The sequence below is a fragment of the Pelophylax lessonae genome (genome assembly GCF_965119305.1).
Source record: "Pelophylax lessonae genome assembly, chromosome: 3".
NCBI lineage: Eukaryota > Metazoa > Chordata > Amphibia > Anura > Ranidae > Pelophylax > Pelophylax lessonae.
In genome coordinates, this window is record NC_138770.1 from 71633787 (window position 1) to 71654381 (window position 20595).

Below are 20595 nucleotides of genomic sequence, written 5' to 3' on the forward strand. Positions count from 1 at the left end.
GATTTGGATAAAAAAAGATTTCCCAAGCTTTAAACATCCCAAGGAGCACTGTGCAAGCGATAATATTGAAATGGAAGGAGTATCAGACCACTGCAAATCTACGAAGACCTGGCCGTCCCTCTAAACTTTCAGCTCATACAAGGAGAAGACTGATCAGAGATGCAGCCAGAGGCCCATGATCACTCTGGATGAACTGCAGAGATCTACAGCTGAGGTGGGAGACTCTGTCCATAGGACAACAATCAGTCGTATACTGCACAAATCTGGCCTTTATGGAAGAGTGGCAAGAAGAAAGCCATTTCTTAAAGATATCCATAAAAAGTGTTGTTTAAAGTTTGCCACAAGCCACCTGGGAGACACACCAAACATGTGGAAGAAGGTGCTCTGGTCAGATGAAACCAAAATCAAACTTTTTGGCAACAATGCAAAACGTTATGTTTGGCGTAAAAGCAACACAGCTCATCACCCTGAACACACCATCCCCACTGTCATACATGGTGGTGGCAGCATCATGGTTTGGGCCTGCTTTTCTTCAGCAGGGACAGGGAAGATGGTTAAAATTGATGGGAAGATGGATGGAGCCAAATACAGGACCATTCTGGAAGAAAACCTGATGGAGTCTGCAAAAGACCTGAGACTGGGACAGAGATTTGTCTTCCAACAAGACAATGATCCAAAACATAAAGCAAAATCAACAATGGAATGGTTCACAAATAAACATATCCAGGTGTTAGAATGGCCAAGTCAAAGTCCAGACCTAAATCCAATTGAGAATCTGTGGAAAGAACTGAAAACTGCTGTTCACAAATGCTCTCCATCCAACCTCACTGAGCTCGAGCTGTTTTGCAAGGAGGAATGGGCAAAAATTTCAGTCTCTCGATGTGCAAAACTGATAGAGACATACCCCAAGCGACTTAAAGCTGTAATCGCAGCAAAAGGTGGCACTACAAAGTATTAAATTAAGTGGGCTGAAAAATTTTGCAGGCCCAATTTTTCCTGTTTTTTATTTGTTAAAAAAGTTTGAAATATCCAATAAATTTCGTTCCACTTCATGATTGTGTGCCACTTGTTGTTGATTCTTCACAAAAAGTTACAGTTTTTATATCTTTATGTTTGAAGCCTGAAATGTGGCAAAAGGTCGCAAAGTTCAAGGGGGCCGAATACTTTCGCAAGGCACTGTAGTGTGTCACCTAAAGGATTACTGCACTACCCCTTTACAATGGTATATACGTAAAGGTGGGTTATATTACATGTATATGGTGGGTATGTGACTTTCCATTAAATGTTTTCCTAATAAAAAAGCTTAATTTGTAATAGAAAATCTGAGTGAATGCATGAAATACCCTCCTACATTAGGGTATACAGGCGGTCCCCGGGTTACAAACATCCGACTTAAAAACGGAGGGAGACGACAGGAAGTGAGGAAAAATCTAGCCCCAGGAAGGGAAACTCACCCCTGTAAGAGTTCTCATGGGAAGAAGGTGTCTCCACTGAAGCTTTACCACCAATCCTTGTTTCCACAACAACCCAACATTTTCAAAATCCAATTGTCATAGGGACAGAAAGTGAGGTGAAATCTTCTGAACAAGGCTAGAAACAGCAAAACAAATGGTACAGGGCTGTTAACCCTTACCTATGCTATCCAAAAAACGTTTAAATTATTCTTTTGGCTGTGGTACAATTAAAAAATGTACCTGTTCCGACTTGCAAACAAATTAGACTTAAGAACAAACCTACAGACCCTATCTTGTTTGTAACCCATTAATGAAATCTTATCTATATGGTGTTTAAAGTGGGTATTGACCGATTATCGGCAAGGCCGATATATCGAGGGCCGATATTGACTTTTGCCGATATATCTGTATCGGCCCCGGAACTGGCCGATATTTCAGATATTCCAAATATTGCTCATGTAAGGGTAAAATGATGTCACATAGCATAATTCAGTTTACAAATGTTATTGAATATGCCACTCACATATGTACAAATTAAAGATATAAGCAATGAATTGATGTTATGACATCAATTCCGGGTACTGGCGCCAGATTCAAAAAAATGACAGCATTCAAAACAGAAAAACTTGGCGTTTTGAATGCTTTTAAGTGCAGAGGAGAGGTTTGGGGTCTTTTAGGCCCCCAGATCCCTCCACAAGAGTACCTGTCAAGTGATAAAAATAAAAAAAAATGTTTTAAAATGTACAAAAATATTGGTCAATATCGGCCGATACCGATATGCATTGGCCAAAATATCGGTATCGGCAACGAAAAACCGATATCAGTCAATCACTAGTTTAAAGTGTCAAGTGCTAAAGTAATAGAAATCATCAACATTTGCATATTCCTGAATGTGCAACGTGCTTATGAAACTTAACATGTAGTCAATAAATAAATTTGTAAGTCCATAAAGTGCTAAAAAAAAAATCATAATTCCATATAGGATGTGTAGTTCTATGTTGAACAAGTGACCAGTGCTCTTAATAACCCCATTCAGATTCTCACTCAACTGACAATTTCATCCCCACAGGGACTGCAAGCCTTCCAAATAATGCTGGGTGATCTCAGTATAAGTGTGTAAACCTTGGAGTGGAGCCATGGAGTGAAGGTTTACACATGTATACTGAGGAGATCTCCCAGGATGATTTGGAAGGCTTGAAGCCCCTGTGGGGGCGAAATTGTCTGGTGAGTGAGGATCTGAAGGGGGAGCACTAGTGGAAGCACGGACTAACATGTGTGGTTATTAAGAGCACTGATTGCTTATTCAACGTAGAACTACACATTCTACATAGAATTATGAATTGATTTATGGACGTAATATCAAGTTTCATATTAAAAGTCACAAGTAACAGGGAAAGTCACAAGTAACAGGGTCTATCTGTTCCAGTAAGAGTCCAATTCTCACAGTGGTGATGGCCCACGTGGTGATCATTAGGGATGATCGAACAGTTCGGATCAACCATCGGTTCGACACGAACATTGGGTGTTCGAAATTCGGCCGAATTCTGAACTTTTTGCAGTAAAAGTTCGGAATCCGGGTCACCCGAAAAACCCAAAATGCAATGGGACAGGAAGTGTGATTTAAAAGCCAGTGATTGGCCCAGAAACGTCAGTAAAAGCCAACGAGGGGGCAGGAGTCTGCTAGGAACGTGATTGGAGTGACTACGGGGACCAGAGGCCAATCAGGAGTGAATACGCCCCCCAGTATATAACATAGCCCTGCCTAACCTCTAGCACTGTAATACAGAGGCTTTGGAAGAGACTGGAAGCATTTGTGTTGCTCCTGCTGTGTTAAACAATGTTTGCTGCATAGCCAATTGCTTGTAAAGCTCCAGATCAGCAGAAGAGCAGTCAGCTTACAGAAAGATTGTCAGTGTAGTTAGAAATACAGCGATTGTGCTGTTTGAGTTAGAAAAAAAAAAAATAATTTAAAGGGAAAGTGTCAGTTAGAAATTATCTTCTGCTGTATGAAGCTGTTCTTTTAGTGTGAGGCAAGGGATATGCAGTGTAGTTAGGGTACTATATACCTGTTAGATTCAATAATCTAGTTTTTGTAGGGATAGTTTTAAGTGTCAGGGTTCCGTCTAGTGAGCACGTTGCACTGCTGATATATCTACAGCAGGTATACGTGCTTGCTAGTCAGCTATTGTGCAAAATACATTGCAGCGATACACACATCTGCTGTATTTAGCGACAACTTTGGGTCACATAGTTGTGTGCGTCTTGCAGGTGATTTTCACATCGCACAGTTGATAAAGCCTCAGTGACAAGTTAACGCCTGTTCTTGTTGTAAGCATTAAGTCCACTGCAAAAGGCTTTGCTACTCTGCATCACACAAATCTGCTTTATTTAGCGACAACTTTGGGTCGCATAGCAGTGTGCATCTTGCAGGTGATTTTCACATCGCACAGTTGATAAAGCCTCAGTGACAACTATGTCAGGTAGACCAAGGAAAGGCATACTTGACCCTGCTGCGGAAAGGGGCACAGCTTCTAGGGTGGTCTAGACGTGGTGGTCAGTCCTCAGCCAGGCCACCATTTCGATTGTTCTCCCGCAGTGGCCAAGCTATACGTCCACAGTACGTACAGGAGGTGGTGGACTATATTACCAAACCCTCATCATCGTCATCATCAGCAACTACAGTGACCCAGGCAGAGAAAAGTGGTCAGTCTTCTGCAGTTGGCAGAGCAAATAAAGATGAGTTCATGTCCACCTCAAGTCCTCCCTTAGACCCAACTTCAGACATGGCAGAGGAGTCAGCTGAGCTGTTTGACCACAGTGTCGGCCATCTACTCCTGCCTGATGCTCAGTCCTTTATGGAGTTTGATGTTGGGTCTGAGGTTCAGGAGGAGACAGAGCAAGCAAGAGGGGAGAGCAGACGGCCCACTCCATCTAAGGCCGCACCTGTTGTCTCCCGGGCCACTATACAAACCTCTTCTTGCTGGGCTTTTTTTGAGCTCATGCAGATCGAGCAGTTGCGATCTGCAAGATTTGTCATAAGGGAATAAAACGTGGCAAAAAGGTCAACCACTTGGGTACAAGCTGCCTAACCAGGCATTTGACAACCCACCACCACTTGGTCCGTTAGCAGGAGCATTTGAAGAATAGGCAAAAGGGCCAAAGATCGGTCAGTCGGCCTCCTAGTCCTTCTCGCGCTCCTCCTCGTGCTCCACCTGCACATCAGTCTGTCCCTGCTATAGTCACTCTTCACCTGTTGGCAGCCTCCACTGACAGGGATGATGATGTAGCACACAGAGTCGCATCTACCTCCAGCACACCACCATCTGTAACATCTAGACGACAAATTTCGATTCCACACATACTGGAACGAAAAAAAAGTATACTCCCCGCCACCCACATGCCCAGCGTCTAAACAGTAGTTTGGCAAAACTACTGGCTCTGCAACTCCTACCATTTAACCTGGTAGAGTCTGCTCCCTTCCGCAACTTTGCAAAATGTGCAGTTCCACAGTTGCAGGTGCCAAGTCGGCATTACTTTGCCCGTAAGGCCCTGCCATCCCTATACCAACATGTGGAAGGCAATGTAGTGTCGTCCCTGGCCAAGTCAGTCAGCCGTAAGATACACCTGACGGCTGACACTTGGTAAAGCAAACATGGGCAGAGACAGTACATTTCTGTCACTGCTCATTGTGTGACACTGCTTGCCAGCGAAAGGGATTGTGGCCAGGGCTCGGTGCTGCAGCCAGTATTTCCCCCACGTCTGCAAACAGGTGGTGGTGTAGCTGATCCGGGTAGATCGATCACTTCTACCCCCTCCTGCTCCTCCTCCTCATCCTCCTCCATGCCCTCCTCTTCAGAATGGTCCTTTGAATACGATGAGGTACCACGTAAGCGTTCAAAGGGCTTTTCTATGTCTCAGGCCTAAAGGTGTCACGCAGTGCTGCAGCTTGTAGGTCTAGGGGACAGGCAGCACACTGCCCCTGAGATTCTTTGCCCAGAGGTGGTTGACAACACGCCAGCTGCAGCCAGGAATGGTGGTTTCCGATGATTGGTCAAACCTCCTGGCCGCCCTTCGGCAGGGAAAGTTGACCCATGTGCCAAGCCTGGCGAATGTTCTGAATCTCGTGGTACAGCGGTTTTTGAACTCGTACCCGGGAATGCAGGATGTGCTAAGGATGGCAAGAAGGGTGTGCAGTCACTTCAGGCGGTCGTACAGTGCCACTGCACGTTTGGCCGAAGTGCAGCGCGAGTTTCACCTGCCGGTACACCGCCTCGTCTGTGACATGCCCACCCGCTGGAACTCCACCCTGGCTATGCTGCAGCGCCTGTACACGCAGCAGAGGGCCCTCAATTAATATATCTGCGAGTACGGCACCAGCACTGGCTCAGCGCACCTGGGCTTTTTTTCGCCACGGCAGTGGCTTGTGATTAAGGATGCATGCGCTGTCCTCTCGCCATTTGAGGAGGCCACAAGGATGGTCAGCTGGGATAGCGCATGCATCAGTGACACCCTACCGCTACTGTTTTTGTTGGAGCACACTCTGCGTGGCATTATGGACAGGGCACTGGAGGCAGAGCAGCAGGAGGAAGAGGAGGACTTCCTTGCCTCTCAAGGCCCCTTTTATCCTGACCCCATTATGCCTAGCTCCCAGAGGCCCGAGCAGGATCCAGGGGTGGAAGAGGAGGAGGAGGAGGACGATTCTTCGGGAACTTTTGCAGGCTTTGAGGAGGAGGAGGAAGACATGCGGCAATCTGCAAGGCCTAGTTTGACTCCCTCAGGACACTTTGGAGTAGTATGTGGCTGGGAGGAGGAGGAGCACGTTCAAGATCATGTCGTTTTGAGTGACCCCGAGGAGTCAGCTTCTCAGGCCTTTGCAAATTTGCGACGCATGGCAAACATCATGCTTCAGAGCCTGCGAAAGGACCCCAGAATCAAGGCCAATAAAGAGACTGACCACTATTGGTTGGCCACCCTACTTGACCACCGGTACAAGTCAAAAGTCTCTGAGCTTTTTCCATCCACCCAGAGAGTCCACAGGATCAAATCCCTTGAGGACAGTCTCAAGAGTATTCTGGTGAACATGTTCCCCGACTCCCGTAGGGTGCAGGGGCGGGGACAACCTACCATGGACTCTACTGCGGGTCACGAGAGGAGCATTGGAGAAGGCATGCGGTTGACGGATGCCTTTTGGTCTTTTTTTAGTCCTCACCGCCCAGGCCTCTCAGCTGCCACAACGCATCGATAGCGTCTGCATCACATGGTGGACGATTACATCAGGGCACAAAGTGACATAGAGGGCTTTTCATGTGACGAATCCGATCCACTGGCATACTGGGTCTTAAGATTAGACCACTGGCCAGAACTGGCCCAGTATGCCATGGAGTTGTTAGCCTGCCCCGCTTCCAGTGTCCTATTAGTACGGGCATTCAGCGCAGCAGGAGGATTCGTCACAGACCATCGAACGAGACTCTCCACCGACTCAGTCGACCATTTGACATTCATTAAAATGAATCAGTCATGGATATCAAGCTTTGATGCACCTGATGCAGACCTTGTAGACTAGTCTATCATTGCGATGTGGCAGCTGAGCCTCAGTTTAAGCCTGGACCAGGGTGCCACCCTCCAACCCTCCTCTCGTTCTGTTTAGGTTCACAGAACCTCATTTTAGTTTCCACTAGAAAAGATAAAATTTTTTTGGCCCTCTGCAACACCAGCTCTTTGGGCTTACGGTGGGGAGGCTCCGCCAACACCAAAAATGCCAGCCAATCTGCTCCAATCTGCTTACATGCCAGCCGATCTGCCCCAGTCTGCTTTCATGCCAACCGATCTGCTCCAGTCTGCTTCCAGATGATTTGCTCCCCAGCCTGATGTGCCTCTGCCTGCTGCGCAGCCTGATGTGCCTTTGCCCTCTGCCCAGCCTGATGTGCCTCTGTCCGCTGCCCAGCCTGATGTGCCTCTGCCCGCTGCCCAGTCTGATGTGCTTCTGCCCTCTGCCCAGCCTGATGTGCCTCTGTCCGCTGCCCAGTCTGATGTGCCTCTGCCCGCTGCCCAGCCTGATGTGATTCTTCCCACTGTCCAGCCTGATGTGCCTCTGCCTGCTGCACAGCCAGATGTGCCTCTGCCTGCTGCACAGCCGGATGTGCCTCTGCCTGCTGCACAGCCGGATGTGCCTCTGCCTGCTGCACAGCCGGATGTGCCTCTGCCTGCTGCCCAGCCTGATGTGCCTCTGCCTGCTGCCCAGCCTGATGTGCCTCTGCCCACTGCCCAGCCTAATGTGCCTCTGCCTGCTGCCAAGCCTGATGTGCCTCAACCTAATGTGCCTCTGCCTGCTGTCCAGCCTGATGTGGCTCTGCCTGCCACCCAACCTTACATGCCTCTACCTGATGTGCCTCTGCCTGCTGCCCAGCCTGACATGCCTGTACCTGATGTGCCTCTGCCTGCTGCCCAGCCTGACATGCCTCTACCTGCTGCCTAGCCTAAAGTGCATCTACCTGATGTGCCTCTGCCCTCTGCCCAGCCTGATGATCCGGCGCCCCCTGCCCAGCCTGATAATTCGGTGCCCGTTGCCCAGCCTGATGATCCAGTGCCTGATCTGGTCCCTGCTGCCCAGCCTGATGATCCAAGCCCTGATGCCCAACTGAAGTTGCCAGTGCCCAATTCCCAGCCTGCCTCTGGCTTCTGTCCTGTGCCCAACAACCTGCCTGCCTCTGAAGGTCTGCTGCCCAATGACACGTCTACCTTTTATGATCCTAATTATCTTCTCCCTACCACCCAGCCAGGTTCTACTGACTCTATGCCAGCTGCTCAGTTGGATTGTTTTGCAAAGGCTAAGTGTCCACCTGCTAATGGGTCCTCACGTGCCTTATATGGGACACCTGCTTGGCCTGAGATTTGTTTGATGGTTGCCTCAGTTGAGTCCCTCTGGCAGTGTGTTGCTCCTATGGTGGCAAAGCCTGGTGGTCCGGACATACCCTTGGTAACTGGTAGCTGCATTTGCCTTCATGGCCCTGGTCATGGCAAGCTTCTGGGGAATGGCAGAGTGCCTTGCCATGATCTGGATGTGATTGCCACAGCTCCAGGTGTACTAGGGGACCTGGGTTTGGTAACCAGTGCCTCACAGAGACCTAGGTAGCTTTTCATGTGCGGAGCGGAGTTTAAAGTCTATGGGACACGAACATGAAAAAGTCCTCATTTTAAAGGCTTATATGCAAGTTATTGCCATAAAAAGTGAATGGAGACCTGGGTACTGCCCTGGGGGACATGTATCAATGCAAACATTTATTTTTATTTTTTTTAAACAATTGTTTTTACAGGAGCAGTGATTTTAATGATGCTTAAAGTGAAACAATAGAAATGAAAAATTCCTTTAAATATTGTGCCTGGTGGGGTCCCCTTAATGTTCCTGTAAAGTGGCTCATCTGTACAATGTATGGAACCTGCTGCAGCAATACTGACATTTCTAAAGGAAAAAAATGTCATTTAAACTTGCTCGTGGCTGTAATGTATTGTCGGCTCCCTGCAATACAGATAAAAAAAAGAAAAAACATGTTAAAATGTAAAAAAAAAAAAATTGCATGGCGTCCCCCCAAAACCCATGCAAGACCCTTATCTGAGCATGCAGCCTGGACGGTCAGGAAAAGGGGGGGGGGCGAGCGAGTTCTTCCCTTCTTAACCATACCAAGCCACATGCCCTCAACATGGGGGGGTGGGTGCTTTATGCCTATATTGATGAAGACAAGGGCCTCTTACCGACAACCCTGGGCTGTGGTTGTCAGGGTCTACAGGTGGGGGGCTTATCAGAATCCGCAAGCCCCCAGATCCCGCCCCCCCTGTGGACCCCGACAACCACTGGGTGATGTAGCTGGGTGGCCCCGGCCCTTGCCTATAAATTAACTGTCAAAGCCAAAGATCGGTCATATGGCAGGTAGCCTCTGATGAGGTGAAGGGTTTTTTTTTTTTTTTCTGCTTTTCGGGTCCAGCGAGTAGAAAAAACAGTTTCCTGTGTTTTTTTCTTTTTTTTACACTTTCTTTGGTGAATGGGAAGGGGTTCTTTGTACCCATACACATTCACATAGGGGAGGCCGAGATCTGGGGGCCCCCTTGTTAAAAGGGGGCTTCCAGATTCTGATAAGCCACCTACCCGCAGACCCTCAAAACCACAGCCCAGGGTTGTCGGGAAGAGGTCCTTGTCCCAATCAACATGGGGACAAGGTGCTTTGGGGGGGGCACCCAAAAGCACCCTACCCATGTTGGGGGCAAGCGGCCTGGTATGGTTCAGGAGGGGGGGTCCGCTCACTCACCCCCCCCCTTTCCTGGCCTGCCAGGCTGCATGCTCGGATAATGGTCTGGTATTAATTTTGGGGGGGGGGGGGCACGTTGTTTTTTTTACATTTTGGCCTGGAGTTCCCCTAAAATCCATACCAGACTCAAAGGGCCTGGTATAGATTTTGGGGGGCCCCACATGTTTTTTTTTTTTTTTATTCTGTCATAGGGTTTCCACTTAACTTAAAACACAGGGTACATTCACCCTGTATTTCCTGCCTAGACCAATTTTTAGCTTTCAGTGCTCATTGGCGTCTATGGGAAATCTTGGTCAGCTTGACAGGGCACTGCTCCCTGTCTTTAACATTGGCATCTATGGGAAATATTGCTCAGCTTGACATGGCACTGCTCCCTGTCTTTAACATAACCATAAGTGGCAGAGAAACAAAACTTGGGGAGCACTGGGAGGGGACCCAGGACTACAACATATTTATACATTTTAAAAGTGGAGTATGCCTGTACACTACACTGACTGCACTAAAATGACTAAACACACTATCTACTAATTACCTGCCTAATCTCTATTGTCACACACCAGACAGCCATGTAAACAGCAGCCTTATATAGTGTGAGGCGTGGACTTGATCCCCTGAGCCATGATTTTCTAAAGGCACCCTGCCTTTGGGCAATCATGGCTCTGACATGACATTGTGCTGTGATTGGCCAAAAGCATACAGGTCAGGTGCATGCTTTGGACAATCACAAACACTTAATTCACTGCCAATGTGCAGTACATTATGGGGCACTCGTCGGCAGGCAAACTTCCCCCTGAGCACCTGGGGTGTTCGTGTGTTCAGCGAACACTGCTGATTTAGTGGGCAATTCAGCAGAAGAGACCATAAAGGAAGAAGAAGAGGAGGGGGTGGAACAGACAGATGTGGCAGAATCACCACCAGATTTTTGGAGGCATGGTGGTGGAACAGGCTTCTGCACTGAACCCTATCCTGCATCCTTCCCAGCTGCCAGCAGAGTTACCCAGTGCGCCGTGAAGAAAATGTGACATCCTTTACCATGCCTGCTGGACCATGATTCAACAGTAATGTGAACCTTGCTGCTGACCGCCCTGTCCAACTAAGCCAGAACGTTGCCTTTCACATGATGGTACAGATCTGGAATGGCCTTACGTAAAAGTAGATTTCTTTTTAGAACCTGCCTGTGATACAGCACATTCTGCAAATTCACGAAAGGGGGCAGAGTCTACCAGTTTACAATGCATCAGTTGTAGTGCTAGCCATTGGGCTAAGCTAGCATTTACACGATGAGCATGTGGATGGCTGGGACAGTATTTTTATTCATGGCTCAGCAACTGGGGTAGCGAAATTTGTGAAATTTCAACAAGTAGCTTTGGCACCCATTGCTATACCATCATCCCTCTCAGTGCAGGTTTTTGAGAAGACTTTAGGTATAGAAGGAGTAGAGATCCTAGATGAGAAGCAAGGAGAAGTCTGCATTTTTTACGACGTGGGTCTTACAGTTGCTGTTGCCAATGGACTGCATGGCAGGTCATCATATGTCTTGTCAAGCATGTGGTGCCCAAGCGGCTGGTGTTCTGGCCATGCTTGATCTGCTTCAGACAGAGATTGCAAACAGTAACACTGCAGTCTGATTCACATGTGTTGAAAAAATCTCACACCAATGAACTTTTGGAAGTCAGCAGAGAGCCAGCAGCTCCCTGCCCCTGTGGAGCTCTGTAGTTTGATGCAGTAGGGTGGCTGCCCTTAAGCTGGGTTCTGGAGGACATCCTGTATCATTGGAGTTGTGTCTTTTCCACCTCACTTTCCTCCTCTATTCTCTCAGACACCCAAGTACAGTGAGTGACCTCATCATTCCCTCCTTCCTCATCACTGGAGCAAACTTGGCAGTATGCTGCATCTGGGGGAACATGACTGCTAGTTTCCTATCTGTCATTGGCACCCCCTCTTTTAGGCTCACGTTACTCCCTTCCTCAACCTGAGAACCAACATCAGAGCATTCTCGCATGCTCCAGCAGCATGTAACTGACACTATGATCGAATAATTCAGGTGACTATTTCATGCATGATGGTGGAGCTATGGAAGGAGTAGCTATGGACAAGGAGCCTGTGGAATAGGCCGCTTTGGCAGCTGCGGTGGAAGGCAAACTAGAGCCTGGGTGACAGAGGACAAGGAGGATGAGGACAGCTTAGTTATCCACTTCTTCTGCATGTTTTGGCTCAATAACACGGCCAGCACCAGAAAAAAAGAACAAGCGTGCCCCCCTGCAGAGGATGCACCATGTCCGCGACCACCACTTTTCACTGTAGACACAGAGGCTGCTTGTCCTCTCTTAGTGGCCTGTGAGCGTCTGTTGGCATTTTGGACATGATGTGGATTTTTTGGGGGGATTTTTATAACTTTCACTATAGAGTGTGGGATGGAAATATGGTGCTTGGGTGCAATACTTTTGTGCTTGGTGCACTATAAACGGTTTTATTATAATTTTTTTTTTTTTTTTAGTAAAGAAAAAAAGGGTGCAGCAACTGTGGAGCATTTTTTTACTGCTGCAAAAAAAAAAATGAAAAAAAAAATTAAGAAAACCACAAAAAAGGAAACCACTGCTGACACAGAAAGAGAAACATTAGATTTACAGCACAGCACTATACTACATTGACTACACTAAACTGACTGAACACACAATCAACTGACTACCCTGTCTAATATCCACTAACAGCTGTGTAACCAGCCTTATATAGCGTGGGGCCTGAACTTATCCCAGGAGCCATGATTGGCCAAAGGCACCCTGCCTTTGGCCAAACATGGCTCTCACAGTACATTGTGCTGTGATTGGCCAAAGCATACAGGTCTGGTGCATGCTTTGGCCAATCATCAGTAATCAATGCACTGCGAGATTTCAGTGCATTATGGAGTGCTCGTCTACGGGCGAACATCCTGCAGAGCGCCCATTTGTTCCCTGAACAAACGAACACCCGATGTTCGTGTCAAACATATGTTCGACTCGAACATCGAGCCTATCTCTACTCCTAACTGTAAAACATGGTAATCATGAAATGTGATGCTATAACCAATGGACAATTACCACCGATACCTGGGTGTCCCCCAGTCCACAAACATCTTATGCAATTGGGACTGATACCTTTCTAAATGGGAACATTTGTATGTCTGATTCCACAGCCAAATCTGAGGGCTTGTACACATGTTTGTATAAAGTCCTTTTCACTAATAGAGAATCATGCACCTACTTTATGTCCTTCTTCAAAGTTTGGACTTTAGCTTTGGTCATGATACTTCTTTATACTTTTTATAATGCTACAACTAATAAATTTCCATTTTTCAGAGGTAACATTAATAAAAATGATTGATCATGAGCAAAAACGTGGGAGAACCTGAGCTTAGAACATTGTACCAAATGTATCTTCAACTAGCTAATTTAAACAACTGCAAATCCTTCTAAGTTCTTATCAGCTTCCTCATGGCTTTCTGAACATCTTTATTCCTCAAGCTATAGATCAAGGGGTTCAGCGTAGGGGTGATCACAGTGTAAAATACTGACACTCGTTTGTCTGTGTCTCCTGTGACTAAATGTTCAGGTCTACCATACATAAACATTGCCGATCCATAGAAAATGACCACCACCACAAGGTGGGAAATACATGTGGAAAATGCTTTGCTTTTTCCCAAATTAATTGTCAGGACAGCAATTATGATTCGAATGTATGAAATGAGGATTAGTGAAAGTGGGATGAAAAGCACAATGGGCATGCTAACCAGTTTTACGATGTTGATTGCTGAAATGTCACTGCAAGAGAGCCGAAGCAACAGAGGGAGCTCACAGAAAAAGTGGTTGATGGTGTTACGGCCACAAAATGTTAGTCTGAATGTAAAATACGTATCAATAAATGAAATGATACAACCAGTCAACCATGATATGGCGATCATACACAAAGAGACAACTGAGTTCATGACTCTATTGTAATGCAGAGGGATGCAGATAGCCACATAACGGTCATAGGCCATAAATGCCAGAAGCAGACATTCAGTTTGTCCCATCATCAGTGAAACACAGAACTGGATAGCACATCCAGTGAATGAAATACTCTTTTTTCGGGAAAGAAAATTTACTAACATTTTGGGTACAATGGAGGAAGTGTAGCAGATGTCCAAGAAAGAGAGACTAGACAAGAAGATGTACATGGAGGTGTGCAAACGTTTGTCAGTCCTCACAGCCAGAATGAGAAGGAGATTTCCAGCCAGTGTGGTCATGTAAACTACCAGGAAAATATGGAACAACAGAACTTGTACTAAAGGATCCGCTGAGAGTCCAAGTAGAATGAACTCTGTGACAGTGCTTTGGTTTTGTGTGTACATATTAATCACTCCAAACTGTGATGAAGAAATATTTTTGGTTCTTATAAAGTCATCATATGTGATAATATACTGTACATGCTGCCATTTTTCCTTATCTGGTACAAGACCATTCAAGAAACCTTTTATCTCTGTTTTACATAAAATAAATATGTATGAATGTCAACTCAAAATTGGAATGAAACATCCCTAGTAGAAACATAGGGTCTTTAAAGGATTTGTACTCAAGGCAGTAACAATGTTCATAAAATGAATAACTTTATTACAACAAACATAAATATAAAAAGATCTGGTCAAAATTATCATAGATGCTTCCATAGTTTGAACAAACCTCCATTAAAAACATAGAAGGGTTATGCAAAGGTATAACAATGGATGCTTGTATATTCCTGATGGTTTAGACCAAACACCTTTCACAATATAAATATAGCTTCCTCAGGGACCTCCCAGAAGTATCTATAAAATTAAAAAATCACCATAAAACATGATATTCTCACAGAATACATAAACATAGACATTTTGCATACCATAGAATACATTACACCACACAGTTTTGTTGTGCTGGGCATGCATGAACCCCATAATCTCTACAAGACCGCCACCCAAAGTGATACACAGACCAGAAACCCCACAAAAAGCAGGGGACGGCAATGGAGGCAGTGGATCACACAGGGAGGAGACAGAGACTGCAACCAACCAGCCCACCAACACTGAAGAGAAGATGTATTCACCATATGACACTGACTAAAATCTCCAACCTATGAAACAATAAACCAAATCCTAATGTATCTCATGTAAGGCTAAGTCCAAGATGACTACCAATCTCATAACTATCTCTCACTAAATTCAATCAATATCCCCATACCTAACCCCAAGGAGAAAATCACCTCATACTAAACATAAAATTCACAAGACCAACCTTAAATGCACACACTCCCATGTATGCACCTAACCCCATTGATACATCCACTAGCAACAACCATATGCATATGACCACCCCTAAGTATGCTCCACAATAAACACACCAACACCCTAGCTAAAGGAGCATCCATACAGACAACACACCCACCCTACATACATCACATACACACCCCACTCATCCAACCCCCCAAAAACATCACACATATACATCACCCTCTACACCCACCCCACCCGCAAGATCACACACCCACACACTGCACCCCTCCAATAATACAGACCACCGAATCCACTATTATCCATATTGAACCACATGCATGCACACCCCTCCATCTCCACCTCACACAAGACCACAAACAAAACAGGCCTCCTACATCACAGCCCCCACAACTCCCCCACCTAAAAAGCCCATAATCCACCTGTCATGGACTTGCAATAGTGTTTGGCAGCTTACCTGTTCCTTCATGTCTGTATTAGAGGCCAGACTTCACTTCTGGTTCCTTTTTATCATCTCTCCTTCCTGTTCCTGCCCCACCCCAGGTCATCACAGGAAGTCTATATTAACCAGTGCACTGCAGGTCTGCTTTGCTGTTCAACAGTGCTTGTTAGTTAGTTCCTGTCTGCCGTGTGCTTGATCTACCTTTCTGTGTACCGACTTTGGCTTGTCTCTGACTATTCCTGTTTGTCTGTTATCCTGACCTTTGGCCTGTCCCTTGGTTACCCTCATCTGCCTGTTACCCTGACCTTGGATTAGCCATCACCATTCCGTGTGTCCTGAGTGGCTGCTTCCCTTCTCTCCCTACAGAGTGTGACCTGAGGGACCCCAGGGACCTCGACCTGGGCCCAGCTGCAGCCAAGTCCATCCTCACCACTAGAGGCTCTGGTGAACACCTGCTGGGTCTTAGACTCCACGCCCCAGGAGAATCTTGGGCTCACGTTCCGGTCCATCCGCAGCAGTCTGCTATCAGGTTCACTACCTTGCGCTGCACCCCTGCCTCCTACAGGGTGCAGTTGTCACCTGGCCACAGGTGACCTGACACCACCACACCAATTTGAATAAACAACTGAATAGAGTCAATTCAAATCAACCACAGACTACAAAAGGTTCAAAGACCAAGTTGTACTAGCATAAGGATATTGTGTAAATACACCACATACCTAAAAGGTATGCATTTGGGTCATAAGATAATCATAAAAATAGTACATCTGATGAGAGATTTTAGAGAAAATGTCTAAATACATTTCTCCTCTTCACTCCTTTCCTCTCTATACACTCACTGGCCACTTTATTAGGTACACTTTGCTAGTACCAGGTTGGACCCCCTTTTGCCTTTAGAACTGCCTTTTTTCTTTGTGACATAGATTCATTGAGGTGTTGGAAACATTCCTCAGAGACTTTGGTCCATAGTGACATGAGAGCATCACACAGTTGCTGCAGATTTGTCGGCTGCACATCCATGATGCAAATATCCTGTTCCACCACATCCCAAAGGTGCTCGTTTTGGATTAAGATCTGGTGACTGTGGAGGTTATTGCAGTACAGTAAATTCATTGCCATGTTCAAGAAACCAGTGGTGAGATGATTTGAGCTTTGTGACATGGTGCATTATCCTGCTGGAAGGAGCCATCGGAGATGAGTACACTGTAGTCGTAAAGGGATGAACATGGTCAGCAACAATACTCAGGTAGGCCATGGCGTTAAAATGATGCTCAATTGGTACTAAGGGGCCCAAAATGTGCCGAGAAAATATCCCCCACACCATTACACCACCATCACCAGCCTGAATGTTGATACAAGGCAGGATGGATCCATGCTTTCATGTTGTTTACGCCAGATTCTGACCCTTCCATCTAAATGTTGCAACTGAAATCGAGACTCATCAGACCAGGCAACATTTTTCCAATTTTCTATTGTCCAATTTTGTTGAGCCTGAGAGAATTGTAGCCTCAGTTTCCTGTTCTTAGCTGACCGGAGAGGCACCTGGTGTGCTCTTCAGCTGCTGTAGCCCATCTGCTTCAAGGGTTTATGTGTTGTGCATTCAGAGATGATATACTGCATACCTTGGTTGTAACAAATTGTTATTTGAGTTACTGTTGCCTTTCTATTATTCAACCAGTCTGCCCATTCTCCTGTGACATCAACAAGGCATTTCCGTCCACACAACTGCCGCACACTGGCTATTTTCTCTTTTTTGGACCATTCTCTGTAAACCCTAGATGGTTGTGCGTGAAAATCCCAGTAGATCAGCAGTTTTTGAAATACTCAGACCAGCCTACCTGACACCAACAATCATGTCACGTTCAAAGTCACTTAAATCCCCTTTCTTCCCCATTTTGATGCTTGGTTTGAACTTCAGCAATTCGTCTTCACCACGTCTAAATGCCTAAATGTGTTGGTGAATAGACACTCGCGCCAAAAGGGTTAAAATTATATTTAAATGGTTCACTGTGTGAAAATGAGATTGCTGCTTTAAACAACCCACAGGGGTAAGCAATGAAATAGATGTAATACTAGTATTACCCACAGCGCACATCCTATAAACAAAATGATACGATGTATGTGCTAAGTGGTGTATCAAATCCAAGTTATGTGATGCTAGGAAGTTATTACAATAGAACAATGACTCTTAAAACTGTGATAGATAGCTATTTCAGCTACCTATCTATATTGGGTAATTTGCATATACCCTTTCAACATCCACCCTTATAACGTGCTTAAACAGTGCATAATAGTGACTGTGCAATCAATAACAAGAAAATTAATTAATTATATCTAAATTAGCATCAATTATAAAAGACATATAATAAAAAATATATATAGTCAAAAAATATATGTATAGAGAAGGTATTTTAAATTATTTTAGTTCATAAGTACTCTGGTGCAAAAATTGGTAAAAAAATAAAGTTCCTATTGGAACAGATATATATATATATATATATATATATATATATATTGTGACAGGAAGTCAGGTAAATCTTGGAATGTAGTCACTGAGAGGAGACACATTCCCACCTGCTTTGAAAAGTTCACTAATTATTATAGGGTGTCGGCTGCCAAAGGCAGCAGGAAGGTGTAAAGAAGTTGAAAGGCCTTCAGCTGTTCAGAATGAGGAAATTAAGGCCTCTATAATTTGTCCAAAGAAAGTCTATGCATTGCTGCCTCCTGTCGCCGTGTGGGCTGGGAGAGGAAGGCAGACAAACGGCTGCCTCCTGACGCCATGTGGGTAGAGGACAGTCCTGTGTGCCCCCTGAAAGCTGTGAGCATGGGGAAGACCTCCTGAAGCGGTGTGCGCTCAGGAGGGTAAAAACGAGTGAAGACGTCTCAAAGGTGAGAAGACGAAGTGTGTCTGTGTGAAAGAAAACAAAGGGACATGTTCAATGGACAATGTTTATATGTGAAAAGAAAACAAATGGACATTTGAGTGTCTGCTGTAGGATCAGCAGTGTCGGCCCAACAGTAGGTTGGGAAGACTTCTTAGGTAGGTTCCAGCTGTGAGAAGGTAGACGCCCACAGCGGCCAGGATTTATTTTGTGTTTTATTTTATTTTGATGTTTTTGCTGCATGCACTTGTTTGAAGAAATTGGAAGAATAAACCAAAAACTATTGTTTTCAACCACTCCTCAGCTATCTCCCTGTGTGCCGACCCCCCCAAAGGGGTCACCCATACGCCTACCACCGAGCTAATCCCTTACATATGGTGGAGGTATGCAGTGGGCATAAGCAAAGATCCCTGCAAGGAAGTGCAAATGTTTGATGAACTTTGTCTGGTGCATGAGATTGCACAATCTATGTGTGCAGGAGAGAAGATCCTGAAAGAAAAAAAAAAAACGTGTTTTAAAGAGACAGCGGTCTCAAAATTATTTGATGAACTTTGTTGTGTCTGGTGCAAGTGACTGCACAAACTGTGTGCGCAGGAAAAGAGATCTTGCAAGAGAGAGAAAAACTACATGTGTTAAAGAGACAGTGGTCTCAAATTTTGTTTGCTGGACTGTGAAAAATTTGTTTGTGGAGTTATTGAAGATGGGGCGATCCAAACGCCTGAAAAATGCAAAGATAGATGAAATGAGAGACCGGATTCTATGGATGGAGGGGATGCTACCATTTGAACCAGCCCCACCCATGCCTGAACGGAATCGGCTAAAGAGAAAAGTTGTTGTCCCTAGCAACACTGGGGCAAATGAAACTGCTATGGAGACGCAGGGTTCTCAGATGAAAAGTAAACCCAAAATGGGGGAGATGCTGAAACAACGGAGCTTTGCAGCTCAACAAAAGGATCACCAAGAGAGCATGGCAGGCTGGAAACAGAGACGCCAGCAGCCAATGGAGGCCATCGGTTTGGAAGAAACCGAGTATGTGTGCAGGGCTGAGTTGGATGCCTTGCAACGGAAAATGGAAGAAAAGGAACAAGCCTTGGAATTGCTTAAGATGGAGCATAGAAACTTGCAGGAAACGAATGAACTACTCAAGTCTCATGTGTCACAGTGGGAAGAATCCACTGCTCTTCTTTTGGTCGAGTTGCAAAAACGCAGAGAGACTATAATGGAGAAAGATACCATCCTCATGGAAAAGGAAAGTGAAATTCAGACTTTGCAGAAGCAAAGTATGGCTGATATGTTGGAGTTGCGTAATCAGCTGGAAAAAAGTCTTCAGTCTTTGGGAGCTACAAAAATAGACCTGCAGGAGTCGCAGGAACAGAATGTTGCTCTGAAAGCGACATTGTCTCTCAGCGACAAAGAGAAAAGTGAAAGAGAGGCTAAATTACTGAGTACTGTGTATGAGCTCACTACTTTGAGCAATGTTGTAGATGAATTGCGTGCGGACTGTGAAAGTTGGAAAGATGAAGCCCAACATGTCCAGCAGCAGTTAAAGGAGAAAGACGCCTGTGTGGCAGAATTACATTCTTATTCCCAGATGCTAGCCAGTGAGGTGAAAGCTCTTATGCAGGGAAAAGGAGATTGTGAACATAAGAGGGAAAAAGTAGAGGCACAGCTTCTGGACTCGCAAGTCAAGGTGTCAGAAGGTGACCGATTGTGTGCTAAGCTGTCAGAGAAGGCAAACCGACTGCAGGTTGAGTTGGACAATGTTACAAATCAGCTTTCTCAAGCAGACAGAAAATCTAGAGAAATTGCGGAAGATTTTTCTATCTTGGAATCGCAGCTGCAAGACACGCAGGAACTCTTACAGGAAGAGAGGTGTCAAAGGCTGAGTTTTAGCACAAAGCTCAAACAAATGGAAGATGAGAAAAATGGCTTCCTGGAACAATTAAAAGAGGAGGCGGAAGCAAAGAAAAACCTATCAGAGCAAGTTGCAACATTGCAAGCTCAGATAGCGGATATGAAAAAACGCATGGAAGAAAGCGTTGGTTCATTACAGTGTGTTGAAGATGTGAAAAAGAAGTTTGATCAGATGCTTGGTGAAGAGAAGACTGTGTCTGCAAAATATGCAGAAGAACGCGCACGTGCAGAAACGGAGGTGCGTGATAACGAGAGCAAAGCCCTGTTCTTGGCTCGCTCTTTGGAGGAAGCTCTAGAGTGTAAGGCTGAACTAGAAAGTGTTAAC

General features: G+C 45.5%; 1 protein-coding gene across 1 annotated transcript; it reads right to left on the reverse strand.

The window, feature by feature from the left end:
* Positions 1–13202: 13202 nt before the first annotated feature.
* LOC309550084 (olfactory receptor 13D1-like) lies at positions 13203–14120 on the reverse strand (the record flags this gene model as incomplete). The annotated part of the gene is made up of 1 exon (XM_082250546.1): positions 13203–14120. One exon carries the CDS (start codon positions 14118–14120, stop codon positions 13203–13205), a length of 918 nt encoding a protein of 305 aa, XP_082106672.1.
* Positions 14121–20595: the final 6475 nt, after the last annotated feature.